Source organism: Callorhinus ursinus, unplaced genomic scaffold (genome assembly GCF_003265705.2).
Source record: "Callorhinus ursinus isolate GAN/ISIS: 27379988/994484 unplaced genomic scaffold, GSC_fseal_2.0 scaffold72, whole genome shotgun sequence".
Lineage (NCBI taxonomy): Eukaryota > Metazoa > Chordata > Mammalia > Carnivora > Otariidae > Callorhinus > Callorhinus ursinus.
Genome location: NW_027397134.1, coordinates 5,652,208 through 5,671,790, shown reverse-complemented (window position 1 = coordinate 5,671,790; position 19,583 = coordinate 5,652,208). Strand labels below are relative to the sequence as shown.

Sequence of the window (19,583 nt, the reverse complement as noted above, 5' to 3'; positions counted from 1 at the left end):
GATCAAGGTGTCACAGGGCTGCTTCCTTCTGAGGGTTGGGAGGGAGAATCTGTTCCATGCCTCTGGTCTAGCTCCTAATGGTTTGCTGGCAGTCTTTGGCTCATAGAAGCATCATTCTGTTCTCTGCCTTCATCTTCACATGGCGTTCTCTTCATAAGCATGTCTGTCTCCAAATTTTCTCTTTTCAAAAGGACACCAGTCATATCGGATTAGGGCCCACTATGATGACCATATTTTATCTTGTTTACCTTTTTTTTTTTAAGACTTTATTTATTTGGGGCGCCCGGGTGGCTCAGATGGTTAAGTGTCTGCCTTCGGCTCAGGTCATGATCCCAGGGTCCTGGGATCGAGTCCCACATCGGGCTCCTTGCTCAGCGGGGAGTCTTCTTCTCCCTCTCCCTCTGCTTATTCTCTCTCTGTCTCTCTCACAAATGAATAAATAAAATCTTTAAAAAAAACAAAGACTTTATTTATTTGACAGAGATAGCAAGAGCAGGAACACAAGCAGGAGGAGTGGGAGAGGGAGAAGCAGGCTTCCCGCTGAGCAGGGAGCCTGATGTGGGACTTGATCCCAGGGACCTGAGCCGAAGGCAGACACTTAACAACTGACCCATCCAGGCACCCCTATATTTTTTACTTCTCTAGAGACCCTATATCCAAGTAAGGTCACATTCAGGGTACTGAGAGCTAGGACTCAGCATGTGAATTCTGGGGGGACACAGTTCAACCCATAATAGATGTTGAGCATCTTTTCATGTGCTTACTGGCCATTTGTATATCCTCTTTGGAGAAATGTCTATTCGGGTCCTGTGTATATTTTTAAAAATGGGTTGGGGTGCCTGGGTGGCTCAGTTGGTTAAGCGGCTGCCTTCGGCTCAGGTCATGATCCTGGAGTCCCAGGATCGAGTCCCATATCGGGCTCCCTGCTCCGCGGGAAGCCTGCTTCTCTCTCTGACCCTCCCCCCTCTCATGCTCTTTCTCTCTCTCTCAAATAAATAAATAAATAAAATCTTTAAAAAAATGGGTTGTCTTTATTATTGAATTGTAAGAGCTTACGGGAATTTGCATTTGAGTATACTCGTGTCTAGTCAGAATTGGGTCTGGATTGTAAAAGTAAGGTCAGAGAGTCCTGGGTGAGAAATGGTGCCTGATTCCCAGTCCTGGACCTGGTGGTAGCCAGCCTGGCACCCTTGATCAGTTTCTTGACCTCTTTGTGATTCAGTCAGTGTTTTCGTCTTAACCATCTGCGCCACCCAGGCGCCCAGTGTTTTCGTCTTAAATTCTCTGGCTGTGGTGGCAGTTGAGGTGCATCATAGTTTCATAGGAAAGATGCTTGTCCCTTGGGTGCCTGGGTGGCTCAGTCGTTAAGCATCTGCCTTTTGCTCGGGTCAGGATCCCGGGGTCCTGGGATTGAGCCCTGCATCAGGCTCCCTGCTCCACGGAGAGTCTGCTTCTCCCTCTCCCTCTCCTGCTTCCCCTGCTTGTTCTCTCTTTCTCTCTCTACCTGTCAAATAAATAAAATCTAAAAAAAATTTTTAGAAAATGTCCCTTACTTATTGGGAGAATTTGGAGACAGAAGGGTCTTAATAGTGACTTAAGGTTGCACCTGCCTATCAAAGATGCACTGATGTTTCCTAGACCTCATTTTAGTGCTGTTTGCATGACTCATCCCTGTCCCTTCTCCTAATCTCAGAATTTTCCTGTTTTTTGTTACAGATGCCAGAAGAGTCCACACTGCCCCTGCTCGAACCTTGTCTCTGCTGCGTCCCCTGCCTGTTCTTTTGGTGACAGGTGGCGGGTATGCGGGTTACCGGCAGTATGAGAAGTACAGGGAGCGAGAGCTGGAGAAGCTGGGGTTGGAGATCCCACCCAAACTTGCTGGTCACTGGGAGGTAGGACAAAGGTGGAACCCCCTTGAGTTCTCATTTAGCACAACTGTCTGTCACTTTTTTAAATTGCCCCAAAGTTGAAATGTTTGAAGAAATGAAATGTGCTTTTTTGGAGCTCATGTCTCCAGTGGGTTTTTGGCCAGACATAGACGTTATGCCTTTGGTGTCATGCTGGGCTTCCTTTCTGTGTCCAGACCTACCCCTGGTCTCCCCAAGGGCTCTGACAAGCAATTACCTGCTGTTGAAATCCTCAGAGTTCATGCCTCATGTTGGGGCTGGCATCCTAGTCATTCATGCCCTGCTCTGACTGAGGATAAGCTAAAACGGTTGGACTTTTGTGATGTGGATAAGTTCTTACCAGGAACCAGACTGAAATAGTCAAACTGCTTTGTTGTTATTGCTCAAAATGCTTCCCCCACAACAGGGCCACACAGTAGGGGCAGGCTTAAATGTTATTGAACCATGCGTCACGTACAATGAACTGTCTTATTCAGTTGTGCTCCAGTGGCCCAGGATGATACCCAACTCAGAGTAGACATTCAGTAAATGTTGAAATTGAATATTAAGGTGTAAATTTAAAAAATGCTTTCTTTTCAGCCATAGTGTAACAAATGAAGAATCTGAAACATCAGTAGATCTCATAGCCTGGGCAAAAGGAGGGGGGAGGTGAAAGAGACTTTCTGGAATTTGGAATGATGTGTTTGGGTTTCTTCACGAACCTCTCCGTATCAGTAATCCAGCTCAGCTGAATCCTCTGGCCAGGGCATGTCGGTCCTGAAGGCGAGTCCCAACCATGTCCCTCAATAGCTGTGTGAACTTGAATATGTCACTTGCTGTATGCTATAAATAGTATAAACAACTCTAAGGCAGGTTGGATTGGAACCCATCTGAGATTCCTTCTAGCTGTAGCATAGTTGATCTAGGAATATTTGTTGGCATTGGCATTACATGCTACATTATAGGCTTCCTCCCAAAATAATCCTGTTTTGAATTTTGGTTTTGACCCTCTTCTTCCAGTAGAATCCAGTGTAAAGATTTCATCTGATTTCCAACAGTCCTATAAAACTGTGACTTAGTCAGCTGGCCATACAGATCCAGATGTGGCTATTACGCTAAGAGATACTTTTTTAAAGATTTTATTTATTTATTTGACAGAAAGAGAGCACAAGTAGGCAGAGAGGCAGGCGGAGGGGGAGGGAGAAGCAGGCTAACCTCTGAGCAGGGAGCCCAACACTGGGCTCGATGCTCGATCCCACCTGAGCTGAAGGCAGCCGCTTAACTGACTGAGCCACCCAGCCACCCCCAGATACCTTTTTGCTTGCCTATGTATATCTACCCTTTTTTTTGGCCTATTCATACATCTTGGACTTTATAGTAACCTCAGACCAAGAAAGAAAAAAGGCTTTTTGTTTTCTGGTAGTATATGACAAAATCCTTTTGGTGAAGGATAATTGTGTAGTATGTGAGTCACACTTTTTAAAATTTGCTGTACTCTATTTCCCATGACATTGGTGGTTTCCTCTGTAAATATGCCTTTTCCTTTAGGCTAATAAAGTACTTGTTAGACTGTGATCATATGACCCCACTCAGGTGTTAGACCCAAGGTGGCTTCTCTCTGACCCCACACATTTGCAGGCTGAGTCACCCCGTGACAAGCTCACATGCTTTCAGCAAATTCCCACCCATTTCAGAGGTCTTCCAATAGAACCTACATTTGGAAGAAATCTGTGACTTCCAAAATCATAAAAGACCAATGTCAGTATGTTTTTTAGCATTCACCATTTCTATAATTAGGATTACTGCCATGTAGGAGTCAATACGTGAAAGATGACCATTTGTAAAGAGGAGAGGGTTGATTGGCTTATAAATTCTAGGGCCTGGACAGTGACAGAACACTGGATCCGAGTGGCCCAGCGCAGCGTGAAATCTGAAGCCCCTGTTGGTTAAGAGCTGGGTTTCAGTTAGATACTGTTCTTTTGGTTGAGTAAAATGGCCACAGGACTGCTGGATTTCCAGGCAGGATGCCAGTATTTCACTTTATGAAGGGGAAATGGTCTGGACTCCAAGTAGACATTGTAGGATTTCAGAGGTAACGTTGGTCATGAGAAGGGAGAGTGCTGACTGGCAGTCGCAGACCGGATCCTAGTCCCGCCCCTGCCCCACCTAATCACCGTCATCTCATGAGAAATCATCTGGTCGCTCATCAGAATTGTTGGGGAGCTTTAAAAACCGTGGATTCTGGGACGCCTGGGTGGCTCAGTTGTTAAGCATCTGCCTTCGGCTCAGGTCATGATCCCAGGGTCCTGGGATCGAGCCCTGCATCGGGCATCGGGCTCCCTGCTCCGCAGGAAGCCTGCTTCTCCCTCTCCCACTCCCCCTGCTTGTGTTCCCTCTCTCGCTGTGTCTCTCTCTGTCAAATAGATAAATAAAATGTCTTTAAAAAAAAAAACAAAAAAACTATGGATTCTTTGATCTCACCCCTGGAGATTTAGAAAGTTTGGGCAAGGCTCAAGATCTTTGTTTTTAAAAAGTCCCTTCAGTGATTCTGATGCTAAGCCAGATTTAGGAACCATGGGCAGATGACTGTAAGGTTCCCTTCAGGGCTCTGTTTTTAAGTGGCAAATGAAAACTTCTGGTAATTTTGCTGGAATATAATCTCTTCATATCCCTGGGTCAAGTCTGGCATCTCTAGATTTGAAAGAGGACAGGCTGGTACTTATGCCAAGATGAGGCTCTGGGGCCCTTTAAGAAGTTATACCCATATTCTTTCCTTTATTTCAATTTAAGTCCGCCCTTCCTTCTTCCCTCCTTTTCTCCCTCCCTCCCTTCCTGAACCCTCCCTCCTCCCTTCCTTGCTTTCCCTCCCCTCCCCCTTCCCTTCCCTCTTCCCTTCCCCTTTCACTTCCCTTCCCAACAGTATAGAAGAACTTCATAATCTCCAAAATCTGTTCCACCTCACTCACTGCAAGTTCCACTCGGGGATGTGGGGAGAGGGCACAGCTCTCGCAGAGGGGCACCGGGGAGGTGGGTGTCGGACATGGTGTAAGGCTTGAGCTCAGCTGCAGTACCTGGGCGAGTTGTTTTATCTTCCTGGGTTCGTTCTTTTTTTCTTTTTTAAAAGATTTTATTTATTTGAGAGTGAGAGAGAGATCATGAGTAGCAGGGAATAGGGAGCCTGACGTGGGATTCGATTCCAGGACCCCAAGATCATGACCTGAGCCGAAGGCAGGTGCTTAATTGACTGAGCCACCCAGGCACCCACTGGGTTCTGTTTTTATACATTTAAGAAAATGTTTCTAAGATCTTTGCCTGCTCTAAGAGTCATGTTCTTTTCATGGTAGGGAAAAAAGCTCAGGCAGTTGGCTGAGTAGAAATGAAACTTATGTGTTTGCTTGATGGGATGAAGGGAATTCTGTAACTAGCAGCAAAGTTAGTAGCCAGTTGAGAGTGTTCAGAAGCATCCAGGTTCCAGCAGCTCTGCTCTGTCTCTCTTTATGTATATATGGCATCACTTTCCCCAATGGGGAAATAGCTTTGTCATTTATCTACTTATAAAGATTAAATGTTCATTTTTTAAAAATTAGAAAGTGTTACAAAATATGACAACGAAACAGGGGTGACCCAGGGTCCTACGACGCACAGGAAACCACAGTTCACATTTTGGGGAACTTGACCCTTCCAGGCTTTTGGGTATTTAGGAATAAGTATTGCTAATTTTTATTTTAAATGAGATAGTTTTAAAATTTTTAAATAAAACACAATCATGAACAAATTCAAATACTAACAAAGGGTTTTACATATAAAGAGGTCTTCCACTCTCTGCCCCTTCTACTGATCCCATTTCCACTCTCCAGAAGCAGAAAAGCATTTTTATTTATTTATTTATTTATTTTTAAAATTTTATTTATTTATTTGACAGAGACAGGGAGAGAGGGAACACAAGCAGGGGGGAGTGGGAGAGGGAGAAGCAGGCTTCCCGCGGAGCAGGGAGCCCGATACGGGGCTTGATCCCAGGACCCTGGGATAATGACCTGAGCCGAAGGCAGGCACTTAACAACTGAGCCACCCAGGCACCCTTCAGACAAGCATTTTTAACATTAGTGTATCTTTCCAGAATGTCTCTACTTACATATTTTTTGGCTATTCAAAGGCGATTTAATTTTTTCAGTTTTATTGAGAAATAATTGACATACATCGCTATGTAAGTTTAAGGTATCAAGCATGATGGTTTGATTTACATATATTGTGAAATGATTGCCAGAATAGATTCAGCTAACATCCATCATCTCTGTAGATACAATTTTAAAAAAAGAAGAAAGGAACAAAGAAAAATATTTTCTCTTATGTGAGAACTCTTAGGATTACCTCGCTTTATTTTCTTGTGTGATAGCCATGATAGCTACAGGCGTCATGTTGTACATTCCATCCCTAGTACTTATTTCTCTTGTAACTGCAAGTTTGTACTTTTTGACCTTCTAATTCCCTGTCTCCCCCCCACTCCCTCGAGTCTGATATTTTCCTCCGAGTTTTGTTTTTTCTTTTTCTTTTTTTTACCTTTTCTTTTTTTAGATTCCGCATATAAATGAAATCATGCAGTATTTGTCTTTCTCTGACTTAATTCACTTAGCATAAGGACTTCAGGGTTCATCCATGTTGTTGCAAGTGTAGGATTTCTTCATTTTTTTCTGGCTGAATAATATATTCTATTGTATGTGTGTACGTATATACTTATATACACACAATTTGTTTATCTCTTGGACATTTAGGTTGTTTCCATGTCTTGGCCATTGTAAATTATGCTGCTGTGATGATTTAAATTTTTTTTTTTTTTTTAAGATTTTTATTTGACAGAGAGAGCACAAGCAAGGGGAGCAGGAGAGGGAGAAGCAGGCTTCCCACTGAGCAGGGAGCCCAGTGTGGGGCTCGATCCTGGGACTCTGGGATCATGATCTGAGCCAAAGGCAGATGTTTAACTGAACGAGCCACCCAGGTGCCCCTCGTTGTGTTGTTTTTTTTAAGGTTTTATTTATTTATATGACAGAGAGAGAGACAGTGAGAGAGGGAACACAAGCAAGGGAAGTGGGAGAGGGAGCAGCGGGCTTCCTGTAGAGCAGGGAGCCTGATGCGGGGCTGGATCCCAGGACCCTGGGATCATGACCTGAGCCGAAGGCAGAGGCTTAACGACTGAGCCACCCAGGCGCCCCTCATTGTTGGTTTTTTAATTGAAATACACTATTATATTAGTTTCAGATGTACAGCATGCTTTGACATTTATGTACATTACAAAATGAGCACCTGATAAGTTACCATCTGTCACCATAAAAATTATTACGTTATTGACTCTGTTCCCTAGGCTGTACTTTACATCCCTATTACTTATTTATTTTATTATTGGAAGTTTGTACCTCTTAATTCCCTTCACCTATTGCACCTATCCCCCAAGTCTCCTGTCCTCTGGCAACCACTATTTTGTTCTCTGTATTTATGTCTGTTTCCGTTTTTTTTTTTTTTTTTAAGATTTTATTTGAGAGAGAGAGAACGAGAGTGCACGCGTGCACAAGTTGGGGAGGGGGAGGGGGAGAGGGACAAGCAGGCTTCCCGCTGAGCCGGGAGCCTGATGCGGGACTCGATCCCAGGACCCCGAGTTCATAACCTGAGCCGAAGTCAGATGTTCAACCGACTGAGCCACCCAAGTGCCACAGTCTGTTTCCGTTTTGCTTTCTTCTGGTTTTTAGATTCTACATATAAGTGAAATCATACAGTATTTGTCTTTATTTCACTTAGCATAGTACTTTGCATGTGCATCCATGTTGTCACAAATGGCAAGATTTCATTCTTTTTTGTGGCTGAATAAGATTTCACTGTGTGTTTACATCTTCTTTATCTGTTCATTTATCTGTGGACACTTAGGTGTTCCTATGGAAGCCATATCTTGGTTATCCTAAGTACTGCTGCAGTGAACATAGGGGTGCATGTATCTTTTTGAATTAGTGTTTTTGTTTTATTCAGATAAATACCCAGGAGTGGAATTGCTGGGTTGTATGGCAGTTCTATTTTTAATTTGAGGAATCCTCAGACTGATTTCCACAGTAACTGCACCAATTTACATTTCCACCAGTAGTGCATGAGGGTTCCCTTTTTTCCACATCCTTGCCAATACTTATTTCTTATCTTTTTGATACTAGCCATTCTGACAGGTGTGAGGTGATATCGAGTTGTGGTTTTGATTTGCATGTCCCTGATGATTAATGATGTTAATTTCTGCCCATTTTTTAATTGATTGATTTTTGGGGTGTTGAGTTGTAAGAATTCTTTATGTATTTTGGATATTAACCCCTTATCAGATGTATCATTTGCAAATATCTTCTCCCATTCAGTAGGTTGCCTTTTCTTTTGATGGTTTCCTTTGCTATGCAAAAGCTTTTTAGTTTGATGTAGTCCCAATTGTTTAACTTTGCTTTTGTTGCCCTGGCCTGAGGAGACCGATTCAAAAAAATATTGCCAAGATCAACATCTAAGAGTTTATGCCTGTAGGTCTTACCTTTAGGACTTTAATTCATTTTGAGTTTAATTTTGTATACAGTGTGATCAAGTGGACTGATTTCGTTCTTTTGCATATGGCTGTGTAGTTTTTCCAGCACTATTTAAAGAGATGGTCTTTTCTCCATTATATATTCTTACCTCCTTTTATTGTAGATGAATCGACTGTGTAAGTGTGGGTTTATTTCTGGACTCTATTCTGTTCCATTCATTTATATGTCAGTTCATTGGGGTTTTTTAATATATGTACTTGTGCAATCACTACCACACTCAAGATAGGGAACATGTGCCTCTTTGTAGTCAGTATCCACCTATGCTTCCAAGGCAATCACTGATCAGCTTTCTGTCACTCTGAATTAGATTTGTCTTTTAAGAAATTTTAATGAATGGGATATACTCTTGTTTATGTGGTTTATTTCACAGCATGAAGTGGAGATCCATCCATGTTATTGTATTTATGGGATTTCATTCCTTTTTATTGCTGACTAGTACCTTAATGGGTGGAGATAGCCCAAATTATTATTATTATTTTTTTAAGATTTTATTTATTTATTTGAGAGAGAGAGAGAAACAGTATGAGAGGGGAGAAGGTCAGAGGGAGAAGCAGGCTCCCCGCTGAGCCGGAAGCCCGATGCGGGACTCAATCCCAGGACTCCGGGATCATGACCTGAGCCGAAGGCAGTTGCTTAACCAACTGAGCCACCCAGGCCGCCCAGCCCAAATTATTTTTAATTCTTCTTCTTTTGGTGGACATTTGGGTTGTTTGCAGCTTTTGGCTATTTGTGTATGTCTTTATGTGGGCTTTTTTTTTTTCATTTCCCTTGTGTAAATACCTAAAAGTACAATTACTTGGTCATAGGTAGGTGTATATTTAACTTCATAAGAAACTACAAAACTATTTTGAAAGTAGCTGTACCACTTTGTATTCCCATTAGCAATATATGAGAATTTCTGTGATTTTGCTAAATTCGCTTATTCTAGGAGCTTTTTGGTAGAGATTTTCATTGTAGATTCACTACTTTTCATTTTAGAAGTTACATTTTACAAGTGGTTCTTTTTTATGTCTTCTCTTTCTCTCCTTAGGCTCATTTTCCTACAAGTCCTTGAGCATATTGTGCTTGTTTATATAGCTGTCTCAATTTCCAAATTTCATCAGCCTCTGTTGTTTCTGGGTCTCCTTCTATTGACTGATCTTTCCCCCTTCCTGGTTGTTCCTTCTTCACATGTTTAGTGATTTTGATTCAGTGCTATATATTGTGAGCTTTACTTTGTTGAATGCCGGATTTTGTTGTTTTCCATCAAACACTGATAGATTTTATTCTGGTAGGCCGTTGACATTATTTGTGGATCACTTTGACCCGTTTAGGCTTGCTTTGATGCTTTGTTAGGATAAATTTACCATAGCCTTTACTGTGGACTGGTGTAGCCCTACTGCTGTACTAAACTATGACCCTTCTGGGCAGTCTCCTAAATGCTGAGAGTATTCAGTGAGTACTTTCCATCTAGCTGGTTGAAATGCCAATGTCTCCTGTCCTGTGTGAGCTCTGGGAATTGTTTGGCTTACAGCTCTCTGATCATTCTTTGTGAGTCTCATGGAATTTAACCCTAGATACACATGGCTTGTTCCTCAGCCAGAGACTCCACGGAACCCCTCTGTAGATTTATGGAGTTCTTGTCCTTTGTTTTTGTTTTTTTTTTTTTAAAGATTTTATTTATTTGAGAGAGAGAGAGCACAAGCAGGGGAAGCGGCAGGGAGAAGCAGGCTCCCCACGGAGCAAGGAGCCCAATGTGGGGCTTGATCCCAGGACCCCAGGATCATGACCTGAGCTGAAGGCAGACGCTTAACCGACTGAGCCACCCAGGTGCCCCTTAATGGAATTCTTCTCTGCATAGCTCCTTCCTTTCTGGTTCTCCACCTTAGAGAACCTAGCTTTTTATTGATGTAGTCACTTGGGTTTCTTTTTTTTTTTTTTTTTAAAGATTTTATTTATTTATTTGACAGAGAGAGACACAGCAAGAGAGGGAACATAAGCAGGGGGAGTGGGAGAAGGAGAAGCAGGCTTCCCATTGAGCAGGGAGCCCGATGCGGGGCTCGATCCCAGAACCCTGGGATCATGACCTGAGCCGAAGGCAGACGCTTAACGACTGAGCTACCCAGGCGCCCGTCACTTGGGTTTCATTACAAATAAGCAGAACTCATTTCAGCAGAGACACTTGGAGGGGTTTGTTTTTATCCTTAAAGGGTTCTAGAACCAGTTCCAATGTGTGTGCTTGCAGGGTGCGGGGTTGTGTTTCACTACACCAACAAGCAGTGCTCTTGACACCAACCGGGTGTCCTACAATTTAACTCACTTCTGACATGGTCTGCCCAGAGATTGCATCAGATTTTACAAGTTAAGGGCAAAAGTCCTACAAGACTCTCGTCCGTTCCCCCCCTTCAGATGCCATCAAAAGTTGTCACTTGTGCCTCTGACTGGCTATCAATTGGAGGTTCTAACCACCCCCTCTTTGAGTTACAGGTTAAGAACTCAGTCCTATAAGACTGACTCCCTGACTCCCTTCAGATGCTAATTGCAAGTCCAGGTGCTTCTGATTGAATGGCTGTAAATCACAGGTTTCCACAACCTTCTTCTTAGGTTCAGCTAATTTGCTAGAGCAGCTCACGGGGCTCAGGGAAACATTCTGGTTGCTAGATTACCAGTTTAGTACAAAGGATATTAAAGGATACCGATCAACAGCCCAATAAAGAGATACTTAGGTTGAGGTCCCGAACAAAGGAACTTCTGCTCTCACAGAGTTTGTGGCTGTGCACAGTGGCACGTAGAAGCCTTCTGGTTCCCCAGCCTGGAAGCACTCTGAACCCCATCTTTTGTTGGGGTTTTTATGGAGGCTTCTCTGTGCCACTAATGTGCCACACATTACACAGGCATGAGTGATTAATTAAACCATTGGTCAATGGTGATTGATTCATCCTCCAGTCCCCCCCCCACCCCAGGTCGGGGGTGGAACTGAAAACTCCCCCTCTTCTTTTGTGGTCGGTTCCCTATCCTTACAGGATTTCCAAAAGTCACCTCATTAACATAAATCCAGTAGTGATGGAAAGGGAGTTGTTATGAATAACAAGACACCCATTTCACCTTTATGGCTGTCAAGTGATTGTAGGAGCTGAGGACAGAAGACCACACAGTATAACAAAAGATGCTCCCATTTGTCACTCAGGAAATTCCAAGGGTTTTGGGAACTGTGAGCCAGGAACCATGACCAGTTATTTATGAGAAATACATTTTGCTCAAATGAATGAACAAATATATATTTTTTACAAATTACAATATTACAATTACATATCAGGAATGACTGCTTATAGAAGCTGTCACCACCATTTAAGGCTCCCGTGCCCCTTTGCTGTAGTGATAAGGCACTGGCTGACCTTCTGCCCCTGTGCTTTGAGTTGAGCCAGAGCCCCATTCCGTCCCTATGCCGCAGCCATCCAGCACGTCCTTTACATGTGTACCAGTGATTTCATTTTCCTCACTGGCTGAGAGAAGTTTTGGGAGGAAAGGAGAGGTCACAGGTCACATTGACATGAAACTGATGATCCGTCATCTCTGGGGACTGCAGCTCGAGGAGAGGGCTGTGGAGATCACCCTTTCTCACCTTGCTTCTGTTGTACACTGTGTGTCCTCATCGCCTCTACCCTGTGTGTGTGGGGGGGGGGGGGGGCTTTGTGTTGGTCCATGTGCTCTCCCCAAACCTCTCTGGCATCTTTCCCTTCTCACCTTCTCCTGAGTCATTTTGCTGTTTTTTTCTGACTAATGGCACCCTCTCTTCCTCTCCTCACAGAAACCATTCCAAAATGTTTTGGTGTTCTGTACTTACCCATAGTCTTGGTCTCTTTATCCCCCCCCCCTTTTTTTTTTCACACTTACAATAAACTGGACTGTCTCAGCCAAAATACCATGGACTGGAGTGGTTTCAACAGTAGAAATTTACTCTCTCACCGTTTTGAGTGCTGGGAAGTCTGAGATCAGGGTGGTAGCGTGGTCAGGTTCTGATGTGAGCCCTCCTCGTGGCTTGTAGACTGTGTCCTCACGAGCCACAGAGCAAGAACGAGCTCTCCCCTGTCTCTGATAAGGGCACTAATCGAATCGGAAGGGCTCTGACCTCATGACCTAATTCTCTCCCAGAGGCCCCACCTCCAGATGCCTTCACTCTGAGAGTTAGGACTTCAACATAGGAATTTGGGTGGGAGACACATAAAATTTACCATTTTAACCACTTCTCAGTGTACACAATTCACTGGTATTAAGTACATTCATAATGCATTTCCATTACCTCTGTCTATTTCTAGAACTTTTTCATTGTCCCAAACAAACTTTGTACTCACTAAACAATACTGCTGTTTTTTTTCTCCTGCCCCCAGCCTCCACAGCCCTTAGTCACCACCGTTTCTGTCTCTGTGAATTTGCCTATTCTGGGTACTTCATGTAAGTGGAATCATAAAAACATTTGCCCTATGTTTTTTAAGGGATATCCATGTTGTAGCATCCATTGGAGTTTCATTTCTTTTTAAGGTTGAATAATTTTCCATTGTATGGATGAATACTACATTTTGTTTATCCATTCATCTGTTGATAGATAGTGGGTTGTTTCTACTGGGTTGTTGGCTATTGTGAATAGTGCTGCTGTGAACACTGGGTATAAAATTACCTGCTTGAGTCATTGCTCTCAGCTCTTTTGGGTATATACCTAGGAGTAGAATTGCTGAATCATATGGTAATAAGTGTTTAACTTTTATTTTTATTTTTTTTTTTAAGGATTTTATTTATTCATGAGAGACAGAGAGAGGCAGAGGGAGAAGTAGGCTCCCAAGGAGCAAGGAGCTAGATGCGGAACTCGATCCTAGGACCCTGGGATCATGACCTGAGCTGAAGGGAGACGCTTAACCATCTGAGCCACCCAGGCACCCAAGTTTTTAACTTTTGGAGGGATTGCCAGACTTTCCCACAGTGGCCGTACCATTTTACATTTCCACTAGCAGTGCAGGAGGATTCCAGTTTCTCCACATCCTCACCAACACTTACTCACTTTTGATGATAGCTATTTTAATGGCTGTGAGGTGGAATCTCAGTGTTGTTTTGATTTGCATTCCCTAATGATTAATGATGTGCATCTTTTTCATGTGCTTATTGACTATTTATATAGCTTCTTTGAAGAAATGTTTGTTTATTCAAGTCCTTTGCTCATTTTTACATTGGGTGGTTGGTTTTTTGTTGTTGAATTATAGGAGTTCTTTGTATATTCTGGATATTAGACCCTTACCAGATATATGTATCTGCAGATATTTTCTCCTGCAGATTGTATTTTCACTCTCTTAATAGTATGTTTTGATAGACAAAAGTTTTTAATTTTGATGAAGTTTAGTTTATCTATTTTTACATTTATTGCCTTTGTTTTTAGTGTCCTATCCAAGAAGTCATTGCTGAATCCAATATTAGGATTTTTTTCCTGTTTTCTTCTAAGAAAAATTTTAGGTCTTATGTTTAGGTTTTTGCTACATTCTGAGTTAAGGTGTTTTTTAATGGTGTAAGGTAAGGATCCAATTTCATTCTTTTGCATGCGGTTATCAGTTTTCTCAGCACCATTTGTTGGAAAGACTGTCCTTTCCCCATTGGATGGCCACGGCGCCCTCGTGCAAATCTATCTATTTTATTTTATTTTGTTTTATTTTAGAGAGAGAGCAAGTGCGAATTGGGCAGAGGGAGGGGAAGAGAGAATCTTAAACGGGCTCCATGCTTAGTGGGGAGCCTGATGTGGGGCTCAATCTCATGACTCTGAGATATGACGTGAGCCAAAATCAAGAGTCGGTTCCTTAACCAGCTGAGTCACCCAGGCGACCCTCTCCTTCTCTTTTAAATGACAGAGATTATAACACTATGAGAGAATGTTGGAAAACAGGGAGGACAGTCATGATTCCCTCTCCTTCCCACTATATGACTGTGAGTGCATACTCTTGGGCTTTATTTTTCATACATTCACTTACTGTCTCTCTGTAAGTGATTATACCTATTTTGTGTCATGCCTTTTTACCTATATGCATTGCTAAATGTGATGATTCTGCAAGGCTGCATGAAAGTACTCTAAGTGGCTCAGTGCTACCACAGTGGGTCGTGGTGCACCAGTAGGTTTTGCCATTGTGAATTGCGTCGTAGAGCACATCTTCGCACATCGGCTTTTTCATTAGGGCGAATGCCTAGGTATAGAAATGCTCTCTGCATTCAGGGAAGGAAGGAAGGTGTATCTCTCAGTATCACCTGAATGGCGACTGAAGGAGCAGAGAGGTGAGCCAAGGGGCAGCTGAGAGGAGAGCAGTCCAGGCACAGTCTTGAGATGGACAGAGAGTGCTTGAGCCCTTGTGGCTGGAGGTGCAGAGGGCAGAGAGGAAGGCAGACTCCGATCCTGTCCTCTGAGTGAGGGTTGACTGATCCGTGTTCTGATTTGGTCGCTCTGGCTGCTGTGGAGATTGCGGGAAGGCTGGGATGGAGGCAGGGGGGCTGGGGGGAGGCTCTGATAGTATCCCAGCAAGAGAAGGTGGTGGCTTGGGTCAGAGTGGGAGCTGGAGGTGGGGGAAGGGCTTGATTCTGGGTGTGTTTGGAGGGGAGAGTGAACAGGATGCACTGAGGGATTCGTTTGGGGGAGGTGGGAAAAGATTCAGGATTTCTGACTTGAGCAGATGGAGGGGTGGAACAGCTCTTCACATAGAGCTGTGGAAAAAACAGGGAACAGCTAGACTCTGGTATGCTAATTCAAGTTGTAACTTGCTTTTCTTTAAATGCAAGTCAACTTCAGCATTTTTCTCCGTTTGTTCTCTGTTTATACTGGCTCAGAGTATTTGTAAATTTAACATTTACACTGAATGGCATGGAACGAGGAATCCATACTCTTCCAGAAACAGGGCTCCCAGCCTTGTCAAACCACGAAGACGCCCTGCCCTTAGAGCAGGAGCCAAGGTAGTCAGAGGTCCGGGAGTACAGCTGCTTCCAGGAGTTTCTTTCCAGGATGTCCTGGAAAAGCTCTGGGTTTGTGGTCAAAGTGCCTGTTCAGTTAGGCTGCCCAGGCCTGGTGTTTGGCCTTAGAAAGGAGGGTGGTTGACACGGGTCTCTGCAGAGAGCTGGCTTTGAGTGAACAGCACAGGGGATAGAAGCCCGCCAGGTGTGCCTGGAGCTGTCACACGTTCTCAGTTTGTGTGGCAGTTGTGACTCCATATATGCTCTTTTTGTGTCCTGTCAAAAAGGGAACCAAAACCTTCACAGGCACTTCTTAACAAGGGGGGTGGAAGGTATGTCGCATCTATAAACCTAAAGTTAGCAGGTGACATCGGACGTCAGGTGTGTGTGTGGGGGGGTGGCAGCCTGCTGACTCCAGGGTTTCCTGTGAACACCTAGGTGATTTGAGCTCCACGCAGGATGACATCCGGTGACAGGCTCCCTTCAGTCTCTAGCATTTCCAAGGTGTCCTTTCTTCCTTGACTACTAGACCTGAGGACAGAGATGCGTGTGGTGGGAAAACGGGCCTGATGGACATGGTGGGCCCTTTGGGGAGGAAGCAGTCCTCCTGTCCCTCTTCCTGCCGGCCTCTGATATGGCTCCATGGAGAGGGGTGGGCCTGTGTGATTGGCAGCTGGCCTCTCCTGTCAGGTTCGAAGGGCTGTCCCCCGCCTGGAGCCAGGCACTCGGGGGTGCTGAATATCCTGGGGTGGAGTGGTTGGGGCCTGAGGCCCTCCGTGCGAAGCGGTAGCTGTGGGCACCGAGAGCAGGCCTGGCTGTTGTGCCTCCCCTAAGAGCCGGAGAAGCTCTGCATGTGGGATGTGGTCTTGGGTTTTTCTCCCCAGTAACAGAATTTAGAGAATTTTCTGTGGTTTAAAGCAAACTCTTCCAACTCTTCTATTGTGAACATTTTTGAACAGAGGAGAAAAGTTGAGAGAATAGAGTCACACCCACATACACACCTCTTGATTGAACAGTTAATGTCTTATCATATCTGCTTTGTCTCTGTGTGTGTGTATATATACACATATATATATTTTAAATTTTTCTCTGACCCATTTGAAAGTACGTTGCAGTCATTATGAAACTTCAACTCTGAATACTTTAGTTTGTATCCGAGCTTAACAACAACTTGGTTTTGTTGTTTGGTTTTGGCCTGGCCATGGGGCTTGTGGCAAGGTCTGAAGCGTCCAGGGACCAGCAGCATTGACAATAGGCCTCAGTCAGGAGCAGCTGGGCCCGCATCCACGCTCACTCCCTGCATTAGCACTGTTTTCTTATTTCCAGCCTTAGTTTAGAACCTTAAAAATGTATGGTGCAGCCTTCCAGTTTGTGAAAAGAAATGAGGACAGATCAGCCTGTGCCCACACGTTGCCTTGTGCCCGTGCTCCTGCCCACCTGCCCGGAGCCCCACTGGCCGGCACTCGGCATGCCCCTCTGTGCTGTGGTGTCCGGGACCCTGGACAGTATTGAACATGGTTTGCACTTTTTACGACTTTATATAATTATTATAGCTTTCATTCTTCTCTGTAAACAGGTTGCTATTAACTTCCTCATAAGGTTGTTAACCGGGAAGGATATATGTGTAAATACCTCGTCCCATGCTGGCAGGGAGTAGAAATTCAGTACATGCAGGCACACCCCATTTTATTGCAGTTTGCTTTATTGCGCTTCAAAGATAATTGCGTTCTTTTTACAAATAGGAGGTTGGTGGCAACCCTGTGTCCAGCAAGTCTGTCAGTGCCATTTTTCCAACAGCATTTGCTCACTTTGTGCCCCTGTGTCATATTTTGGTAATTCTTGCAGTATTTCAAACATTTTCATTATTATATTTGTTACGGTGATCTGTGATCAGTGACTGCAACTTGCTGAAAGCTCAGATGATAGCTAACATTTTTTAGCAATATTTTTTAATTACATACTGTATTGCTTTTTTTTTTTAAGATTTTATTATTTATTTGAGAGAGAGAGAGAGCACGAGCCAAGAGGGGTAGAGGCAGAGGGAGAGGGAGAAGCAGGATCCCCACTGAGCAGGGAGCCCGCTGTGGGGCTCAATCCCAGGATCCCAAGATCATGACCTGAGCTGAAGGCGGATGCTTAACCCACTGAACTATCTGGGCATCCCATGTACATTGGTTTTTTAGACATAATGCTATTGCATATTTAATATACTAATATATAGCGTAGCGTAAACATAACTTTTATATGTACTGGGAAATCAAAAAATTCATTCGATTTGCTTTATTTTGACATTTGCTTTGTTGCAGTAGGCTGGAACCAAACCCGCAGTATCTCTGAAGTATGTCTAGACCGTTTTACTTCTTAACCTAATAGGTGTTGAGGAGATGTGGATGTTGAAGTGGGCAGTCAGGTTGGCAGGGAAGTCGATCCCCTCACCCGCTTAGGTACAGTTTACAGCCCAGCTCTGTCCTCAGAGAATCTTGGGCTCATTCAAGGGCAGAAGGGTGTATCAGGGGCTTCGGGGCCCCTACCTGGGAGGAACTGTGGCAGCCACTCCCCCAGGTCGCTCAGCCCAGCCCCAGGCCCCCCTACTCCATCCTTTGCCTCTTCCCTGCCTCCCCCCAGCCCAGGGACAGCTCTGTGCCTGTACCACTCACTAGTTGGGAACTACCTGCCTCCTGAGGCTTTGAGCAGCAGTGTGTGGCAGAGCCCAGGACTCTGCCCAAAGAAGATGAGAAAAAGACAAAGCTGAGCTCTGGGGCTGGAAGGAGTCCAGGGTGGCTGACTCAGACACCTTCAGGGCCCTGTGGGGCACTTTCTGCTAGGCTGTTCTGCCACCAATCACTTTCCTTTATCATGCTGCAGACCGCCCCTCCTCTGGGCCCCCTCTTCCAGGAGCTGCTGGTGGGACTGCTAAGAAACATTTGCGCATTTGAGGGGGCAATTTGGCAGGGCTGGGAGAAGCTTTCAGAGGAAGAGATCTCCTGAGGCCACGTCATGCTTGTCCTGGCTCTTTGTCCAGACTTTTGCGAGGCTGCTAACTTGCCCATGGCATCTTGCGCCAGCCGTGAGACCAGCCATTACTGGTCTTCCTCAGGAGGCCTCTCCTGGCCCCCAGGGAATGAGAAGTAGCAGACTGCACCTGCCACCCCTGCCCCACCGTTACCTTCATCCCCTGGCACAGCAGCGCATGAAATTCACTCAGCACGGAGCTGCAGGGGCTTGACAGACCGTGGACGCCTGTCTGCAGGTGCTGGTGGCCGAGTGGCGGGGGGCCTGCAGAGCCTTGAAGTGGCACTAGGTGGCACTCTCAGGGGAGTCCCAGCAAGGTGGGAGGACCCAGTGTGGCTGGAAGGGACCTTATTCAGGGTGGGAACCTAAACTTAACAAAGGATTTTTGTTTTTCCCAGAAATCATTAACTATTGTCTGGAATCTAGAAGGCATTTCCTTACTAAGAAACATACGTGGTGGAAGTCAGACTAGAAGGCTGATCTCAGGACAGACCTGTGGGCTGGCTTACAAGTTTTCTAAACAACAGTCTGCCTGAGAGGCTTACAGTGGTGATAAAGGGACTCTGGTAGACGTGGGGTGGCCTGTTGCTCCTTTTACAGGGAGAGCACTGGTGCTCCAAAGGCTGCTCAGCAAATGAGAACTTGGGCTTCTGTCTTCCTTCCCCCGAGTGTAACTTGGACTAGGCCTGGTCTGGAAGTGCCGGCAGCCTTGGGGGAAGTCAGAATGGTCCTCCAGCCTTGGGGGAAGTGAGAATGGTCCTCCAGGATCTTTCTGGTTCTGGAATTTAGTGTTGCCGGGATTCTGTGTTATCTTCCTGTGCTTTAACTCCTTTTTGTCCTGTCTTTGCGGTGTGTTTGCTTGGAGCTCTGGGGTGAGAGGGGTCTTAAGTCTCACTGAGGCTCAGAGAATGCTGTGGGCCCAGACCAGGAAACCGTGAGGTGCAGCCCATGTTGGGTATTCACCAGCCATGTGCTGGAACCTAAGCCCCAGGGGGGCTCCCTGCTTCCGTGTTCCTACTATGCATTGTGGGTGTCCAATATTATGGAAGTCCCTGAGGAGGGACCCCCGTCTTCTGGCTTTCTCTCCGCTGCAGCATCCCAGGTCTGTAGCTTGTCACAGCGCACTTGCTGGGATGGA

The 19,583-nt window shown here is 44.9% G+C and overlaps 1 protein-coding gene across 1 annotated transcript in view; it reads left to right on the top strand.

Moving 5' to 3' along the window:
* PISD (phosphatidylserine decarboxylase) overlaps positions 1 to 19,583 on the top strand; it is a 42,298-nt gene that overhangs the window by 10,957 nt on the left and 11,758 nt on the right. Inside the window, exon 3 of the mRNA XM_025858226.2 lies at positions 1,717 to 1,892. Coding sequence (XP_025714011.1) covers positions 1,717 to 1,892 — 176 coding nt within the window. The remainder of the gene's footprint in view (positions 1 to 1,716; positions 1,893 to 19,583) is intronic.